The sequence below is a fragment of the Cajanus cajan genome, chromosome 8 (assembly GCF_000230855.2).
Source record: "Cajanus cajan strain Asha chromosome 8, NIPB_CcT2T_4, whole genome shotgun sequence".
Lineage (NCBI taxonomy): Eukaryota > Viridiplantae > Streptophyta > Magnoliopsida > Fabales > Fabaceae > Cajanus > Cajanus cajan.
This window is the reverse complement of record NC_138524.1, coordinates 11,521,691-11,540,643: the sequence shown is the minus strand read 5'-3', so window position 1 is coordinate 11,540,643 and position 18,953 is coordinate 11,521,691. Positions and strand designations below refer to the sequence as shown.

The following is an 18,953-nucleotide window of genomic DNA, read 5'->3' as shown; positions in this document are numbered from 1 at the left end:
TGGAGCTTATGCTACTCCTTTTGGATGATACTTCTGGATATGATATGGCTGCATGGACACAGGCTAATGCAAGGTGATCCAATATTTGTTTTACTATCTTTTGGTGAAAAAAATCTAGGACCTGTTTGATTTGATATAAAAAAAAATAAAAAAAAGTGGTTATAAATAATAGAAATATAATTGTTTCATACTTGATTTAAGAAAGATTACGAGAGAACACAAATTTAGTTGTTTCATAGTCAATTACATGTATTTCATCATGTAATGTGTTTGTAAGATATACTGTAGTTTTAAAAATGTGTTCCTATTTTGAAATTAATGTTGCCATATGCCTTGAAAGACGCTAATATATATCACTTTTGTGCTGTGCTATTCGTAATCTATTAAAATGAAGATGCAAAATTTAGATCTAGTTTTAAAAGTAAGAGATTTTGACTCTTAAAATTTTTGGAATCAAAATTTAAAAATTAAGGAATGTTAATTTGATAATATGATCATGATTTTGTTTTTTTTCTAAATAGGAGAATTAAATGTCTTTATTTTCAAAGGATCAAAAGTACATATCAACAAAAATTGAAAGATTAAAATACAATTTAGTAAAAAAAATCATATATAATTCAGATTTTGTCTAGTTAAGAAAAAGCATTTCAAATATAAAAAAAAAAGATTTGTATTAGTTAATGGCACATGTTTACACTTTTGGAATCAATTTGATAGCACTCCTCCTTGATTTATGTTCATCTCATCTGTAATTAATTTGTAAACAGAAATAGCATTACCTAATTATTGCTTTTTGCAATAAACAGACAAATTAATATTAAAATATGAATAAAAGAGGTGCTGGTATTGGAGAGAGAAAAAAAATGACCGAAATTGTTTAGTTTTTATTTTTATTTTACAACAAAAGCAATTAATTTATAACTTGGATTTTGTGTAACCTACTCAAACTTTTTATTAACAAATTTTTAGCGGGTTAGATTTTGATAAGAGAAAATCAGCAACATATTAAATAATATAAAGTAATTTTATACGTCATTTAACAACAAATAATTATTTATAGTAAATTATTAACTTTTATTATAAGAAAGTAAAAATCATTTGATTAATTTACAGTTTAAAATTATTTAAAACTGTTAGTATATTATTATTAAATTTTTTTATAAAATAACTTATTTTCTATGAATTGTGAATACAAAAATTAAATTATTATTTTATTAAAAATTGAATATAATTTTAAAATAATTATTGGAATTTAATTTTTATGTATTGTCAAAATAATTTCTTTTATATCACTAAGCAACAAATATCATTGTTAATATAACTTTCAAAATATTTGTTATAAAATTCTAATAAATTTAAATTTTAATAATTGAATACTATGATATTATGAATGTAAAATAATTTTATATTATTAATCAATCATAAATTACTATTTATATGATTTTAAGATAATTATTATAAAAATTAACAAATTTATTATTATATATAATTAGATTAGATGATACATTATCAACATATACAATCTATTTTCTTTTATATATATATATATATATATATATATATATATATATTATACATGATAATTATATTATTGAGAGACAATGTAAACATATATTATTAGAATTTAATAATTAATATTATTATTAGTGTGTAAATTTGTTTAACCAGTCATCAATAATGTAATGTAAATATTATAAAAATTAACAAACTTATAATACATGTTCTCACTTGAGATTGGTATACGGACGATCTCCTAATGAGATCGATGAGCATCCTTCGCCTTGCAAGTTGATCACTCTAAGATAGGGGTGATATTTGCAAAAGAGACTCCGATATTTAAGTTAGTCTTTTTAGATGTGTAGGTATCGTATATATAATGCACTTACCTTGATGTAGATTAGGATTTTTTCTCTTTACTCGGATATCTTTGTTAATTAAGATAAGATTGTTTCTTCATTTGTTTACTTTGTTAGTTAGGGAATGGCTCGGCCTTGGTCGATGTGCCGATGTAATTTGAGGGGTGGGGTGGTCATTATAAGCCATATGACCCTTTCAATGTTATTTTCTCCTACCAAGGTCATCCACTTTAATTGAGCTTGGCTGAGTCTACTGACTTGGCCAAATTGGTACACATAATAATTAATATTTAAAGGATAATGTAGAATTATGCGCATATATATATATATATATATATATATATATAAAGTTGCATAACCTTTTTTCTCAATTGTTTTTATAAAACTACCAAATTAATGATAATAGAAAAAGCTTTTAAATTAAATTTTGAAAAGAAAAAATGCGTTTCAAATTTCAAAATGAAGGCTTTTAAGTTTTAATTACTACTACTATTTACGACTACTTTGATGGTTATATATAAAATTTAATTACTTAATTCTTTAAAATTAAGAAAAGTAATTATTTTAATAGATAATAATAAATTTATTCTATTTATATAAATATTTTTAAAATTATCTTTATACTACTTTCTTTTCTTAATTAATATTCATATATTTTTCAATCAATTAAAATATATATCCTATATTATTTTTCGCTCTTAATGAATATTTATATATTTTTTATTAACCAATTATAATATATATTCTTTAAAAAATTTAAAGTTAATACATTTTATAAAATTAAGACAATAGACTACAGTTAAGAGTGTTTTAATCTATAAATAATTAATATATAAAATAATATAAATTGTATCTTATATATAAAAAAATAAATAAAAAAAACAATTCTTATAAGTTAAATTTTATAAGTAGTATTTAGTATTTACTGTTCAGTGTTTATTTAGGTAGTATATGTTTCCGCTGATTTACTGTTCACGACGAAAGAAAGGTGAAGAAAGTGGACGTTTTGTTTCTGCTGATTTGTAAGGAAAGAAAGGCGAAGAAAAGCGGGAGAACCCGCGTTGGCGTTCCTCGCGCTTTTGCAAAGAAAAGAGATGAAAGCTACGTATGAATTGAGAAAACTCAATAATACCCCTGCCCATAAGCTGAAAAGAGGTGAAAAACTGAAGCGAAAATATGCCAGCATAATCGAATCGATTATGTCCCATGCATAATCGATTATGCTGCCATATTTTCGTTTCCAGGCGTGCCCAGAACGGGTCGTTCCAAACTACTAAAACAAGGGTAATTTAGTAGCCTAGAACGGGCCGTTCCAAAGTAGTAAATTGGCTTAAAAACCCTAGTTGAGAACGAGCCGTTCCAAATGGTAAAAATGCACCCCCAAATTTGTAATGTTAAAAATTTTTTAATTTTTTAATTAGTAAAAATTAACTTGTACAATTAACAAATGTATCTTCATTTCATTCTAATTTATGTCAATGATTTATCAATTTTTTTAATTTATTAATTAACTTTCAAAAAATTTATTGTACATTTTTTTTATATTAAGAAAATTCTATTATTTAAATATTGACATCAAAAAGTAGAAATATAAAAAAAAAATAATACATGTTTATAAAATTAAAATAATAACACTTTGATAAACATTAATAAAATAATGTTAGAAAATATAATTATCATAATATATTTTGTTATTATTATTTATTATTATAAATATTATTATTATTATTATCATTATTATTAATATTATTATTATTTATTATAATTAGTATCATTATTATTTATTATGATACTTATTATTTTTCTAATATTTATTATTATTATTATCATCATTTATTATTTTTTTAATAAATTATACCTATTAATATAATTTTATTGTAATTATTATTATTTATAATAAATAATATTATACTCATTTTTAATTCAAGGATAAAAGTATAAATTACATATTCACCTATTAAATTTTTAATTTTTATCTATCATTAAATTTAAAGCAAATATTTAAATTAAATTATTTTTAAATTAAGATTTTATATTTATTTTTTTAGTTAAAATTTTTATATTTATCTTTTAATTATAATAATTATAAATTTTTTTTAACTTAAAGGCAAAGTAGTAATCTTATAAAATTATCAATTAAAAAATTTATTTTTATCTATTACATCAATCAATTCATTCACAAACTTTCTCTACACTTTTCACTCATTTTTCCTTAGTCCAAACAACCTCACTTTTCCTTCAAATCCCTTCATTTCCGCTCCCTCTTTTCCATCCAAACAAATCCTTAAAGTCGCGGTATCTACTGTTGAATGGCACCCGTTGTGGTTGAACACTCATGGAATAACTTGTGGGAGAGATGGGTCCACATTCCAACGCACACTATTCCCATTTCTCACTTTCACTGCGCACAAACCGCATTCCTTCACGCTTCATCAGCTTATGACTCACCTGGTCACTCAACTCGCCCGAGTCACGCCGCTCATTCATCGCCCCAAACCTTTCCTCACAACAATTTCCTCTTCCCAAACCCTCTCTCTCCCCCAATTCTCCACCAAGACCTCCGCCACCGCGCGCCGCCCAACGCACCCTCTCCTCCGCCCGGCGATGGATGCGCCCCCGCCGGAGCCCGCTGCCCCCGCCGCCTCCGCCGAAGACTTCGTCCACGTTGCGGATCTGAAGATGGAGAGCCTCTCCGAGAGCATGGTTCGAATCGACGAGCCTGAGACTTCCGACGCTGACGGCGTTTCCTCCGCCACCGAAGCCTCGACAGATTCCGATCGCCGTCCGCTTACGCTCCCGGAGGAGCTCTCCCGAAACGTGGTGGTTCTGTCGTGCGAGTCCGCCGCCGAAGGCGGCGTTTGCGACGTCTACTTGGTCGGCACCGCTCACGTGTCCGAGGTATTCGTTCGGTTCATCATGCATTGCACTGTGTTCAACCGGAACGAAAAATTAGGGTTTCTTTTTCTGTATTCTTTTCAATTGGAATTGTTGTTGTGTCATTTTCGAAACGATGCATAGCCGTGTTTTGTCTTCATGTATCGATTCTAGTTGATGTAATAATAAGTACAGTTGGGGAATTGTAAGAGAGTTTAAAGTTTATACTGAATTCTTGTTGCAGGAATCAAGCAGAGAAGTTCAAGCTATAGTGAATTTTCTGAAACCGCAGGTTTTGTTTCTGTTTTGAACTTTGTAACACTTGGTTTGGGAATCGATGGTTCTCGTGCTTGATTGTTTGTTCTTGATTTCATGACGCCTGGTTTTGTGGATTTTAAATGTTGAAACTCTATGGCTGGTCTTTGTTTGGTGCAGGTTGTCTTCCTAGAATTGTGCTCGAGTCGGGTGGCAGTGCTTACCCTTCAGAATCTTAAGGTTCTATCCTTTAATTTGGTGCTTTTCTAATTATTGTATCGTTTGTCGGGAGTACCAGCCTCCCCCCCGCCCCCCTCTTTTGAACTAAACCTCTTTTGAACTGTTTTGTTCGAATTTGTAATTTATGTGCATAAGAGTATAACACATATGAGGAAATAAATTACACTTAGAGAATATCAGTATTCTTCTTTTCCAATTAGTTTCAGATGAGTGGACAGTTGGAAAGATAAAGTATAATATGGCTGAATACTTGCATGGCTTACTGGTGTTTTAACATCACACACAGAGGCTTGTTTACCTTGATGATTTAAACCTTTTATCTGTCAACTTATGAGTAATTTATTTTTCCTTTTACATAAAAGAGAAAATAATCATCTCTTTTAGCCATAAAATGATAATCCTAATTATTGTTGTCTAATGGCTGAATACTTGTATGGCTTACTGGTGTTTTAACATCACACACAGAGGCTTGTTTACCTTGACGATTTAAACCTTTTATCTGTCAACTTATGAGTAATTTATTTTTCCTTTTACATAAAGGAGAAAATAATCATCTCTTTTAGCCATAAAATGATAATCCTAATTATTGTTGTCTAAGGGCCTAGATGTTTTATTCAAACTTAGCATCAGCTATTTTCCTTGATTCCATCATTACTTTTGGTTCTCATCCAGTTATCTGTTTTTTTGTATGTTTATTTATTTTTTGCCTTCTTCCAGGTACCCACTATGGGCGAAATGATTACAATGTTGAAGAAAAAACATAATATGTTTGAAGTACTTTATGGCTGGTTCCTTGCCAAGGCAGGTTTCTTTTTTTGAGAATCATATGTATCATCCTTATTTGATTTTCAATTATTAATATTTGCCCTTTTCTTATTTATTAATGCTATACTTATCATATACCCTCCTTTTTCTCTCCTTAAAATTCTGACAGATTGCTAGTAAACTTGAGGTCTTTCCTGGCTCTGAGTTTCGTGTGGCATATGAAGAAGCCATCAAGTATGGTGGCAGAGTAATACTTGGTGATCGTCCTGTACAGGTTGGATGAGATTTTCTTTTCAAAGCATTGGAAATATATTGGATTGTACTAAATTAGTTTAATTCAAGTAATTTTTATTTTCAACATTTACTATTTTAATATGTCTGCTTTTTACTTGGTTTACTTGATGTTGAACCTTTTTGTTTGGGTTCTGAATTTGGTTGAGACAGATTACTTTGAGGAGAACATGGAGCAAGATGCCACTTTGGCATAAGACAAAATTGTTATACTCTTTATTTTTTCAAGCAGTGTTTTTACCCAGCTCTGATGATCTTAATAAGATGGTAAATTTCACAATCCTCATTTGCTAGTGATAAGTATGAATTGATTGTGTTTGTGAAGTTATCGTCTACATCCTAACTTGGGTTTGCTTTCTTTAGCTGAAGGAAATGGATGACAGTGACATGCTAACTCTTGTTATTCAGGAAATGAGCAAGGAGTTTCCAACTTTAATGGAGACTCTGGTGCATGAACGAGATCAGTAAGTCCAAGCTCTTAGTTCAATTTGCAGTTTCATTTATTGCTTCTGTTACCCAACAACTGCTTCCCTTATCCTTTAAAGAAAGCTTTGCTTAACACTTGTCACCCCAGTATGTTTCCTTCTAGGAGAGGGGTCCCGGTTGGAGGTTGGATATGTTTCTGGTCCTTACTTCTTCATATCCTAGCCATTCTGATTATCTAAATCCAAATATCATGGAGGCTTGGACTTCTTACTCTGAGTGCATTCTTTATTTTAGAGCATATCATATGGAAAAACCTTTGAATTGATCGTACTGAGCAGATATCTTTTTGTTTTTGGGTCGGGGAGGGGGGATATTGGGTCAGTTTGTTTAAACATACAAAAACTAATTATAAAATAACGCTTTTTGAAAAAGTAATTTTTTAAGAACAAATAGAAGTTGCTTCTTAAAAAGAAATAGAAAACTGTTTATTTTTAAATTAAGTAGTTTAGACAACCACATAAAAAAATGCTTCTTTTTTTTAAAGAAGTGTTTTCTTTTAGGAAAAAGTTTAAACTAACTGGTCCATCATCTAATTATGCCTTTTGACTAGTATACATGCATTGGCGGAGCTAAAGGACAAAAATATTAACTTAATGTCTTGGATAGGCTGTGCATTAGAAATGAAAAATAAAATAAATATTGGTAAATTTTATATTTTGAAGAAATTTAAAAGGGCGCTACTTGTCATCAGAGCATTTTGGGACATTAAATGAAATAGCTTATTTACATATGGATGTGCAGTATATTATAGTCTTTAGCATCATGAGGAACAAGCAATTCTTCAAAAAAAATATTTTGACTTTTTCTGATTTTAGTCTATGTGGTCTTGTTTGAATAAATTTATCCATAAATATTTGTAGAAGAAAAAAAATAAGTAGATAAAATACATTTGAATGTCCTATAAAAATCGACTTATGCACCTTAGTTTCTAAAGAAGTTAAATGAGAGTTTTTTTTTAATAATAGTTAAGTATATATGTTGATTTTAGTTTATGGGAGAAACTCAATTTATTTTACCTTATTTTCTTCTAGAAGTGTTCACAGATTAGTTTACTCAATAAACCCTATGTATATCAATGAAAACATTAGTGCATGTTTTTTTCCTCTATTACTTATGCTTAGAAGTGCCTTTGCTTTGTCAAGGCTTTTTCTACAATTATGTACATATATATTTAGTTTATAAATTCTACATGATTTGACTTATGTTGCGTCTATCCAGGTATATGTCCTCCACATTATTAAAAGTGGCAAGTGAAAATAGCTCAGTTGTAGCTGTTGTTGGAAAGGGGCATCTACAGGGAATAAAGAAGCATTGGAAGCAACCTGTTGTGGTGTGTGAACATTAGTTTTTTCTATTATATAAAATGGAATTTAGAAGTATTTTAGCAAAAAAAAAAAAACAAAAGGGGATCATTCACAGCTACTACTTTACCGGTTCTTATTATTTTATTACTGTCTCAGATTTTCTTACCTTAATATTCACCTTACTGTTTTTCAGATGAAGGATCTCATGACAGTTCCATCTCCCAAACCAGCTGTATCTGCAATAAGAATCTTAACATCTGTCGGTGTTGCCGTGGCTGGGGTGGCTATAGTATCAGGCATCTATATTTCATGCAAGAAATGACTTTCTGGCATCCACTGGAACGTTGATCTAGGAATTGAAATATGTATCAGTTGAGTCAATCATCAACAAAGTTGATGCATAAGCGATTTAATCTCTTTTTTTTTTTTTAACGTCTCAAGAATTAAAATTTTCTTTTTTAATTTTTCCATGGAAATCTTCGTGAAATCTTGGTCACTTAAACACTAAAATGTTGCATATATATACTCATTCCGATAGTTTTAACTGGTTTCCCAAGAGGGATTGAAAATTTTGCAATTATAATTTCTTACTCGTGTGAGCGTATTTTATTGTTGAGAATAAAACCACTTGCATTCATTCATCCATTCACGTTTCAATATCTTATTAACCCACTCAACTCATTTCTAAACCTCAACAACTTTTTCTTCTCTTCCAACCCTCAACTACATTTACCTTATGCATTTATTCATTTGGAGAAAGGCATTCACTCATTTTTAAACATCAATATTCTTAAGTTCAAAGAGTTAGGTGGAAAAAATCGGGGGGTGGGGAAGAGAGCTCTCCTTCTTGATTCTCCTATATCTGAATCCTTCATGACCACAAGAATCCTTAGTTAGAATGAAATTCTAACTTAGCATCTTTTAATTGAAATTAAAATTCTAACTTGTAAGTTGTGTTTGAGGGGAGTTATTATTTATCATTGGCCTTTTGGTAGAATCAATTATGGCCTTAGAGATAATGGTTTACCCTATGGCAAATGTTGAACCTTAAAGCATTTTAATTTTGTTGAGATGATAGGAAAATTAAGATTTCATTTCTTTAACTCTTATTTTTACTCATTCTACCTTTTGTGATGACAAGGATTTAAGAGAATTTTTTTCTATCACGAAGGGGATTTTATTTCATGTTAATGGATATATATAACCCCTTAAAACTACAACTCCCATCAATAGTGGCGGAATTTGAAAAAAAAAATTTAGGGGTATCAAATTAATTTTTTTATATAATTTTTTTTATTAATTAAAAATATAATAGAAATTTTCATTTTCTTTACTCAATTTTTTTAGTTTTATTACAATTAATAATATGATAATATACGAATATAATATTAATATATATGTATGAGTATATATATATAAAAAAAAAACTAGAAAAGTTTGGGCGTCATGTCTAAAGTCCGCCCCTACCCATTAAATAACAATTATCTATGCTTTATTTAACCCATTTAAAATTTATCTTAATTATTTAATTATTTATATATTAGTCCCTTAATAAGTCATTGTTGATCAAAATCAAGTTAAAGCTCTTATTTGATAATTACAAATGTAAATGTATAAGTCTTTGTATAAGCCTCTTGGTATTAAGAGTGCAACCTGAAATTTGTCTTGTGTGTATTTAGTTTTGTACTTAGATGCTAAATCATTAGTTAGTTTGTTAATCTTCATATAAGTTAATGATTGATGATTTAAATTAATAATTTTAAAGTTTAAAAATAATTTGAAAAAGATCTAGAGTGAAAAATTGAAATATTGACTCTTAAGTCAAAATAATTGATTATCTTTAGCTTTAATCAATTATTTATCCTATTTTCAAGTAATATGAAAATAATTGCATAAATAATCGATTATCTGACAAAATAATCAGTTATTTCATAATGAGTTTATGGAATAATTGATTTTTCATCAAAATAATCGATTAAATTGTTCTTAGCGAGTTTCCAAATTTGCAAATAACAAAATAATCGATTATTTATCAAAATAATTAATTATTTCATTAAAAAAAATCTATATAACGTTTTTCATTTTTAGAACTTAAAAGAACTTATATTTTATGTTCTCTAAACAATTGAGTGAGCTTATGAGTTGAGTTTTCTTGGTAAAAGAGATGTGTTACCCTTTGGGAGTTCTTCTATCATGAATCAAGAGAATTGAATCATCATCAATTTAGATGGAGAGTTTGGACTCAATGGTTTAGTTTTTCACCTATTTAATTTGTTATGTACATTAGGTTATATCTTTCCTAATTCTTTCTTTGTTATTGAGTAGGTTTCTTAAGGTAGAAAGGTTTCTTATAGTGGATATCTACAAGGGTTACTTCTTTAGATTCAAAAAGTGGGTTTCTTTAATTGTTTTCAAGTGAATTGCATGTGATTTATGATTATAAACCTCTAGATATTAAAGATTAAGGAAATACTTGATCGAGTTGATTGAGGAATGGATGTAGGTCACATTGATGGTGGTTGAACCAATATAAATCTTTGTGCAAATTTCTCTTATCCTTAATTGAATTTTACTTGCTTGTTTAATTTGAATACATGCTCATTAATATATGTATTGTATATAAAAAAATATAAGATGTAGGGTATATTGATTTAGATTTGCATGGTTTAATCTTCAACGCACTTATTCCAATAAGGTTAAGATTAATTTGAAAATATTAAGAATTTTTTTTTATCTGAGATAAGTTTTAATAAGAATTTTTTTATAAATCTAATTCAACTCCCACCTCTTGAATTAGCCATCTTTTCTAACTATCATATGTCTCTCACATTAGACATTAAAATTGTTGGGATACAAACAAGTCCCACATTGATAAAATAAGACAATAAATAACAATTTATATAACACAAAAATACTTCAATGATAGAGAGGTCTTTTGGGTAATGACCAAAAGCAAAACCGTGAGGAGTTAGACCCAAAGCGAACAATATATTATCATTGTGGAGTATGCTTATGTAATAATCTTATAAAAATAACACTCAAAATATTCTCTCAGACAAATATCATAAAATAACCCCAACAAAAACCTTATATTCTCTCACTTGATTGCACCAAGCGCCACTCTATTCACGCCCAGCGTGATCTTGATAGCAAGTGTTCTTTTATTATTCGTGTGCCTACACCCGACGTGGGTTAGCTTGTGTTGGGCGCCAATTTTATTATGTGGAATGTTTGATTCATTTTATCTCTCTTTTCTTGAGGGTTTGAACATCAACTTTCACTTTTGGATTTGGGGGTCTTTGAAGTGTTACTAGTGCTTCATTTATCATCTTGAAGCTTCTTCTTGGGTCTCCAATTTTTATGAATCACTTTATTTTTTTATTTTGTGTTCTTTGTGATAAGAAGAGCTAATTCCATCCTTGTTGGGACTAAATGTAACTAACCAAACTCATGTAACTTGTATTTTATTATTATTATTATTATTATTATTATTATTATTATTATTATTATTATTATTATTATTATTATTATATATGTCTTTCCATTTTAATGTTAATATTTTGTTTCCACTCTTAATACTTATTGTGGAGTGATTAACCATAGCTTGATATTTGATTTATTAGGTATTGAAAAGTATCTTTTATAATCTTAAATTAGAACAAAATACTTAATGTTAATTAAGTATTTGAAAAATACTAAAAAGAACTTATCTTTCTTTTACATAGATTTTATTTCTTTTATAAATTAATGTTAATTAATGAATATTCTTTAGTCTAAATTAATTATTGAATGTATTTATTATCGTGTATTACACAAGTTTTTTAGGAGACGATATCTACTTATGACTGATTATTTGTGTGACTCTAGTGCATTTGCCAAAATCACCTAATAACTCCTTCTCAAAGGGTAGGACACAACTATTGGGGTAAGAGACTTAGTTAGAAAATTGAATAATTCAATTAATAATATTAAAACTATCAATTTAAACTATTTTTCCAAAATTATTTATAATATTTTCAAAATTAACTATTTCTCATTCTAGTAATTTTTTCCTACCAAAATAATCAATTTAAAAGGCTAAATTGCACCACTTATCCTCCTATAATTTTCAATTCACATTTTTTTGTTCCTTCATTTTTTAATCACACAATTTTGATCTTCCAATTTTTAAAATTACACAATTTTAGTATTTTTTGTCAATTAAATTGTGACATGATGCTAATGTTAACATGGCGACCCATATGGATTGATGATAAGAAACTCTAGTAGTGATGCTCTTTAGTAATATGGTGTTGACATGACATGAAAATATAAGATTTATTGAAAAAAAAAATTAAAAAAATAACCTTATACGAATTAGAAGCGACTACCTTAATATAAAAATCATCATATTAAGTATTAACCATTGAGTAACTTAACTTTTATCAATATAACTTGAATAAAATATTATATGTAACATTATTATTCAAGTTAATTATTAATTTTTAAAATTCTTATCAAATGATAATCTAGTTTAAAATTGGCATAAAACAATATGATTTAAAAATAATGAATAATAAATTATTTAGTAAAATATTACTTTTATTAGTAAATTAGTTATATAACATACTATTTAATATAGTTTTTATATAATATAAAACAAATCGTAACAAATAAAACATAAAATAAATAATATAATATTAGTATATATTATTTAATATAATAATTTATTTTATATTATATTTATTGGATAAAAACATTAAAAAATAAAATTTATATTATTAGAATAAAAAATATAGTAATAATATTAGTATGTATATTATATAAAATATTTTTCATAGAATAATATAAATTTATAATATTGAAAAAGACAATACAACTTTATTGGTGTATTGAAAAAGAAAAAAAATGGTTGAAAAAGGAATAAATGACAAAAATTGATTGTATATTTATATTTAATGCATAAAAATATATTAAATAATAAATTTATTAAAATAAATATTATTTTTATTAAGTGAATTTATTATTTATTAATTTTAAACTAGGTTAATATTAGATTAAATTTAAAAAAAAAAAAATAATTCAAACAGTAATATTATATATAATATGTTATTCAAGTTATAATAATAATAATAATAATAATAATAATAAAGTTAAGTCCCTAAATAGTTTAAATTGTAAATTTTAAAATGATAATCATGAGTTATAGTTCATATAAGTCAATTTTTAAATTTTTATTTTAAATAAATTTGATATTTTATTATCGTGTCAATATCACATGATCAATTTTATTACATCATCATTATAATATTATTTCATTAGTGTGAGTCTATCTAAGTAGTTTAGTTACCATCAAAGTGATACAAGTTAACTTTTAATTACAAAATCAAAGTGATACAAGTTAATTTTTAATTACAAAATTTACCATCAAAGTGGTACAAGTTAACTTTTAATTACAAAATTTACCATCAAAGTGATACAAGTTAACTTTTAATTACAAAATTACTAAAGTCATCTCTAATGGAAGCAACTCATTCATAAATTGAAAAATAAAAAAAAAATAGTCTCAAGTGTGCTATGTCAGCATTAAACAAGTTACACAAATTTACTCAAATGGTAAGAAACTTTAAAAAATTCTTTTAAAATTTTTTTTCTAATAATTAATGAACTAAATTTAAATTTTTATTAAAAAAGATAATTGCACTACAATAAAAAAAATAAATTACGATAAAAAATACACAATAAATAGATATTAAAAATAAAATAAAATAATAATAAATACATAAACATTATAAGAAATTAATTTTCATCATTATTATTTTCGAAACATTCTCAAATATGTTCAATAAAATCTGCTTGAAATCTAATAAGGAACTGCTTGAGAAAATAACTCTCTCTCTTCTTCAAACAAATCATGTTGTCACATCAGAGCCTTCCAATAACAAGAAATCGATAAGACAAACAAATCTCATTAAAATTGCTCTAATTAATAAAAGAAAAAATAATTAATACAAGAGATTTTTTAAAAAGTAATTAGTATAATAAAAAAAAGAAAGTAATAAAGTGCAAAAAAGGTTTTTTATACAGACAAATCAGATTCATTCCTTAATAAGATCACAGTTCACAAGTACCTTTTTTCTTACCTCTCATCTCAGGAAAACATTCAATTTCTGTTATTTCATTTCAATTTCTGTTCATTTATATCTCTTTTTAAGTTTTGCTCTTCATTAAATAGTATAAATAAAACCTTCTAAATAGTCTCAATTTCGAATCAAGCCTTAATCTCGATTTCAAATTAGGGCGTTTTTTGTTCAAATTATAGAAGCAGTTCAAACCGATTTTTCTTTTCATATAAAATAGATCGGTTCTTTATTTTTTTTCAAAAAAAAAACTCACGGTCCGACTATTTGAGCAACCAATCCAAAAACAATTTAATTCAATTTATAAAAAAAAAACCAAATAAATCTTATAAAATATATCAATTCAATATTTCTTCTTATAATGAAACAGTTTTTTAAAAAATTAAATATCGGATTCAATTTTATAAAATAAATCAGTAACCTTTTTCCTCAAAATAATTCAATTTTTATCACCCGAATCGGTTCAATTTATATTTTTAAACATCTTTAGTTCCTTAGTATAAAAAAGAAAACCATCTTTAGTTCCAACTGTCGACTAGCATAGAATTATACTTCCATGACATTTAAAAAAATTCTCCATCAGAGTTATCTCCAAAATAGGATGAGTTAATCACTTAATAGTGTATAGATATTTACTTTTTACACTGACATCTAATTAAATCTTTTAATTGTACCATGTCACTATATATATATATACTTTTAACAATGATATAACACAATTAAATAGATGATTAACTCTACTTGAATACCATCTAAACCTACTTTCCACTGAAAAATACACATTTTAATGCAGAAAAAAAGCACATATAATAAACCCTAAAAGAATTGAACTAAACTGATTCTCAAATGCGCGCTACGACATATAATGATATAATGTTTCTAAAAAGCACAATTCAAAACAGGAATTATAATGAAATTTACACATAGGCAGATAGGCTTCAGTGTGTGTAACAATCAGATCATTGATAAAAATCTCACTGAAATCCGCTTAAGATAATTAAACTTTCATCATAAGCCAATTTTTTTTTTCTATAGCCAATTTAACAAAATTATCACTTGCCAAAATAATGATATCAGAAAAATACATGAATGCTCCAACAACATACATAATAGAAAAACAAAAAACAAAATTGTTAACAGTATAATTTGGTGTACTCAGACAGCCAAGGGTTTCTCAATCAACTTCTGAGTATGCACCCAGATCAGAAACTCTAGTCCACAAAATTGTCTCGTCACAGCACACAAATCTTCATATAATCACATTCTTCACAAGATAAAACTTGCATTCATCAATATCTATAACTATTATAATGTTTGTGGCGTTTCCAAGACCATATGGTATAGTTACTAAACCATCAATCAGGATGACCACATTATTGATATTGCGTCCAAGCCATTATACCAAGAGGAACTAGATATCCCCCAGAATTGGTAATGGACGCAAAGAAAAATATACACTACAATCAATGATATATTATATTCAAAATTAACTATATTCTCTAATATACAAACCATTAATAATCATTCATTCAAATACTTTTTCCACTAACATTTGTGATTGTGCTCAGTGGAAGGAGAAGTCGTTAAAATATAGGCTCACGGCGAAACCTTAAGGTAACGTCCACTGCCAATAAACACTTACGTGTTTCATCTCATCATTGCACTTCTCAACACACAAAAATTGCTTACTACAATGACAACAACATAGAACAATTAGCAAATACACATTTGAAAAACAAAAGTCAAAATTCAGGAATAGAAAATGGCTTCAGTGTGTGTAACAATCAGATCATTGATAGAAATCTCACTGAAATTCGCTAAGATAATTAAATCATCATCATGAGCCGAATTATTTTCTCAGACCAATTTAACAAAACAAGTGTTGCACAATCATTGATAGAAAAATTAAAATTGAAATTGAAAAACAAATGAAAAAAAAATGAAACTTTTTTTTAAAATTGGGTGTGCTCAGACAGCCAAGGGTTAATAATCAACTTCTGAGTAAATTCCCAGATCAGAAACTCTAGTCCACAAAATTGCCTCGTCACAGCACAAAAATAATACCTAAAAAAATTAATTTCAAAAGAAATTAAGAAAATAAAAAAGAGATTACTACCACAAACCATTGAGATACGGAAAATGAATCTCGTAAAGATGAAAACTTTAGGAAAATTCAGGTTCCGGGTGACAAAACGAAACGAACCCTTAAACGGTACTTGGTTGCGGAGATGAGCGACGAAGAAAAATGAGCATGAGTTCGATTATAAAGGCAGTGAAGAGAGAAAGTCCAAATTAGGGTTTATAGGGTGTGGGCCTTAGAGTGGGCCGGATCTTAAACTCCGAATCCATAGTCCACATCCCTATTTTTTCATATACAAATTTTAGAGCTTTTTCCGATAACTAACTATCTTATTTATATTGACTAAACTACATATTTTTTTATTTTTATAAATTTAATTTGATCTCACTATTTTTAACTAATTTAATTTATATCTTTTAAATTTTTAAAAATATTTAATATTTTTTTTATCTAATTCACATTAACAATATTAATAAAATTTGATAAAGGATAATATTAAATATTATTTAAAAATTAGATGATTAAATTAAATTTTTTAAAATATTTAACTTAATTCTTTAATTTTAGAAAAATATTTAATATTATTCTTTTATTTAACTTTATCAATACCATTAATGTTAATTTAAATGAAAATATAATATTAGACATTTTTTGAAAATTAAAAAATTAATTTAAATCTTTTAAAAATGATAAGATTAAACTGAAATTTAAAATAAATAGAGAAATTAAAAATATAATTTAGTCATTTTTTATTTTTAAAAAATGAATTAATATTTTCTTTTGTTTTTTAATCAGTTATTATAATTTTCCGCACGTATTTTTAATTAGAGAAATACTTTTCTCTGAGAGAAATGAACACAAAAAAAAATGTCATATTTTCGCACTTCATCCTGCATTGTTCCTGGAGCTTTTTTCGGAGAGAAGTATTGAACTAAGATTTTGAAGAATTTTTAAAAAAAAATTATTATAAAAAAGTTTTATAATATTTAATTAAAATTTTAATGTAAAAAAATTATATAATATTTAATTAAGATAATTAAAGAAAAATTTAAAATATATCAAAATAATTTGATGATAGATAATTAAAATAATTAGTGTTTTTTTTTTAAAAAATACGTTAAATCCGATGTCAATTAACAATTTTTTAAATAGATTATTTTAAATGATGAATTTTGCTTTTTCTTTTTCTTTTCTCTCTTTCTTCCTTTACTCTCTTTCTCTCATCTTCTCTAAATCAACTAAATTTTCTATGTAATGATTAATCTTCACCATCACATTACGGAACAATATAACACACTAATGAAATATATACTAAAATAGTATAATAAGATATTTACAACACAAGTTGCTAAGTAAGCAACAAAAAACATTCAACTATATATAACAAAATATGTTACTATAAGGTAGTCTACAAAAGAAACATCCACTCCAGGTATCTCTTATTGCCTCTAGTAGTTATCTTTCAGGCTATCCATGCATTGCTCTTATACATCGTATGATCATCGCATACATGATCATTGCAGTCTAAACCACATGGAAACATGTAAGGGTAAGCTAGAAAAAATAAACAACTCATAAAAATTAAATAAGCAACACAACAACTATACAATCATCTTCACATCCAACACAAGTAACAAACAACATATATACCACACATCTCAACATCATTTCAATTTAATTCCAACATATTAAACGTTGATCAACACATTATCAACACATCAACACATATGTGTAAAACATGTAACATAAACCAATATACAACTCATCATAATAGTCACCATATTCAACATAACAACAAACAACACATGTATTACATACCTCTCAACAACACATGTATTTAAAAGCAACTTACAACATAGGTAATCTAACAATGCTATCATCATCATCATCATACTTGTTCAACCTACAACACATAATACTAAAACAACATATGAATATAAAAGTAACCTGCAACACAACGTCACTACCAACAATAACAACTATTTCATCAAGCGACACACAACATATAGACAACATACATCTCAACAGCACCTTCACAACACACCAACACATACAACTCATATCATCACAATATCAACTCATCAACACATATGCATCGTCACACATTTCAACTCAGAGATCTCCTACAACACAGGGTGAGCAGTCTAAGTGATTAGGTCCTACCGAACCAACAACAGGTAACCTTTTTGGATTTGCTAGGTAAACAACAAATTTGGATAAAAATTCACAACACGATAACGGTCTCTCAGACTTTGCCACTTAAACAAGAAAGTATAGTACTATGTCAGGATAGGACAGTTAGGTTTAGGCCTACCATGGCATTAGCTAGCTCAACTAAGTCACATATGGGATTAGCCTACTAACTATTCCCCAAATACTACAACCCTCCGATACTCGGTTACGAACTAAGTTCTCAACTTCGTACTTTACTTGAATTGACCACTTGTAATCAATATAGCTCGACTTGACCCCTATACCATGGTCACTTCATACACGTGTGCCTTGACCTTGCCCACACACAGGATCAATTAAGTCTTAGAATAGAATAACACATCATCCACTTCAAGAGACAACTTTTTAAGGAGGGTTTTTCAACAAATTGGGCTCTCAAAGCACCACAACACTCTCAATCCACACAATGGGATAAGCAACTTCGAAAACATCTCCCCTAGTCCTAGTGATC

General features: G+C 27.4%; 1 protein-coding gene, 1 long non-coding RNA gene and 6 other non-coding genes across 8 annotated transcripts; 1 reads left to right on the top strand and 7 right to left on the bottom strand.

Moving 5' to 3' along the window:
* Positions 1-4,141: 4,141 nt before the first annotated feature.
* LOC109812749 (TraB family protein) lies at positions 4,142-8,661 on the top strand. Its single transcript, XM_020376786.3, has 9 exons — positions 4,142-4,754; positions 4,975-5,022; positions 5,166-5,225; positions 5,943-6,026; positions 6,160-6,264; positions 6,435-6,548; positions 6,645-6,745; positions 7,986-8,097; positions 8,265-8,661. Exons 1-9 carry the CDS (start codon positions 4,296-4,298, stop codon positions 8,391-8,393), a joined length of 1,212 nt encoding a protein of 403 aa, XP_020232375.2. The 5' UTR covers positions 4,142-4,295; the 3' UTR covers positions 8,394-8,661.
* Positions 8,662-15,123: 6,462 nt separating this feature from the next.
* Positions 15,124-15,208, bottom strand: LOC114916805 (small nucleolar RNA R11/Z151). Its single transcript, XR_003805409.1, has one exon. It is a non-coding gene; the product is annotated as a small nucleolar RNA R11/Z151 (small nucleolar RNA).
* Positions 15,133-17,021, bottom strand: LOC145950857 (uncharacterized). Its single transcript, XR_014428699.1, has 2 exons — positions 16,307-17,021; positions 15,133-15,878 (listed from the first exon to the last, which is right to left on the bottom strand). It is a non-coding gene; the product is annotated as an uncharacterized LOC145950857 (long non-coding RNA).
* Positions 15,338-15,435, bottom strand: LOC114916804 (small nucleolar RNA Z157/R69/R10). Its single transcript, XR_003805408.1, has one exon. It is a non-coding gene; the product is annotated as a small nucleolar RNA Z157/R69/R10 (small nucleolar RNA).
* LOC114916808 (small nucleolar RNA snoR80) lies at positions 15,499-15,623 on the bottom strand. The gene has a single exon (XR_003805412.1). It is a non-coding gene; the product is annotated as a small nucleolar RNA snoR80 (small nucleolar RNA).
* On the bottom strand, positions 15,750-15,855 carry LOC114916807 (small nucleolar RNA Z152/R70/R12). The gene has a single exon (XR_003805411.1). It is a non-coding gene; the product is annotated as a small nucleolar RNA Z152/R70/R12 (small nucleolar RNA).
* On the bottom strand, positions 15,954-16,037 carry LOC114916813 (small nucleolar RNA R11/Z151). The gene has a single exon (XR_003805417.2). It is a non-coding gene; the product is annotated as a small nucleolar RNA R11/Z151 (small nucleolar RNA).
* Positions 16,151-16,247, bottom strand: LOC114916810 (small nucleolar RNA Z157/R69/R10). Its single transcript, XR_003805414.1, has one exon. It is a non-coding gene; the product is annotated as a small nucleolar RNA Z157/R69/R10 (small nucleolar RNA).
* Positions 17,022-18,953: the final 1,932 nt, after the last annotated feature.

Excerpts from the sequence above, each read along its gene's own strand:
- LOC109812749 (XM_020376786.3), top strand. The coding sequence starts at position 4,296 with ATGACTCACCTGGTCACTCAACTCGCCCGAGTCACGCCGCTCATTCAT. Across the intron at positions 5,226-5,942 it reads TTACCCTTCAGAATCTTAAG|GTACCCACTATGGGCGAAAT; the intron begins GTTCTATCCTTT and ends GCCTTCTTCCAG. Across the intron at positions 6,265-6,434 it reads TTGGTGATCGTCCTGTACAG|ATTACTTTGAGGAGAACATG; the intron begins GTTGGATGAGAT and ends TGGTTGAGACAG.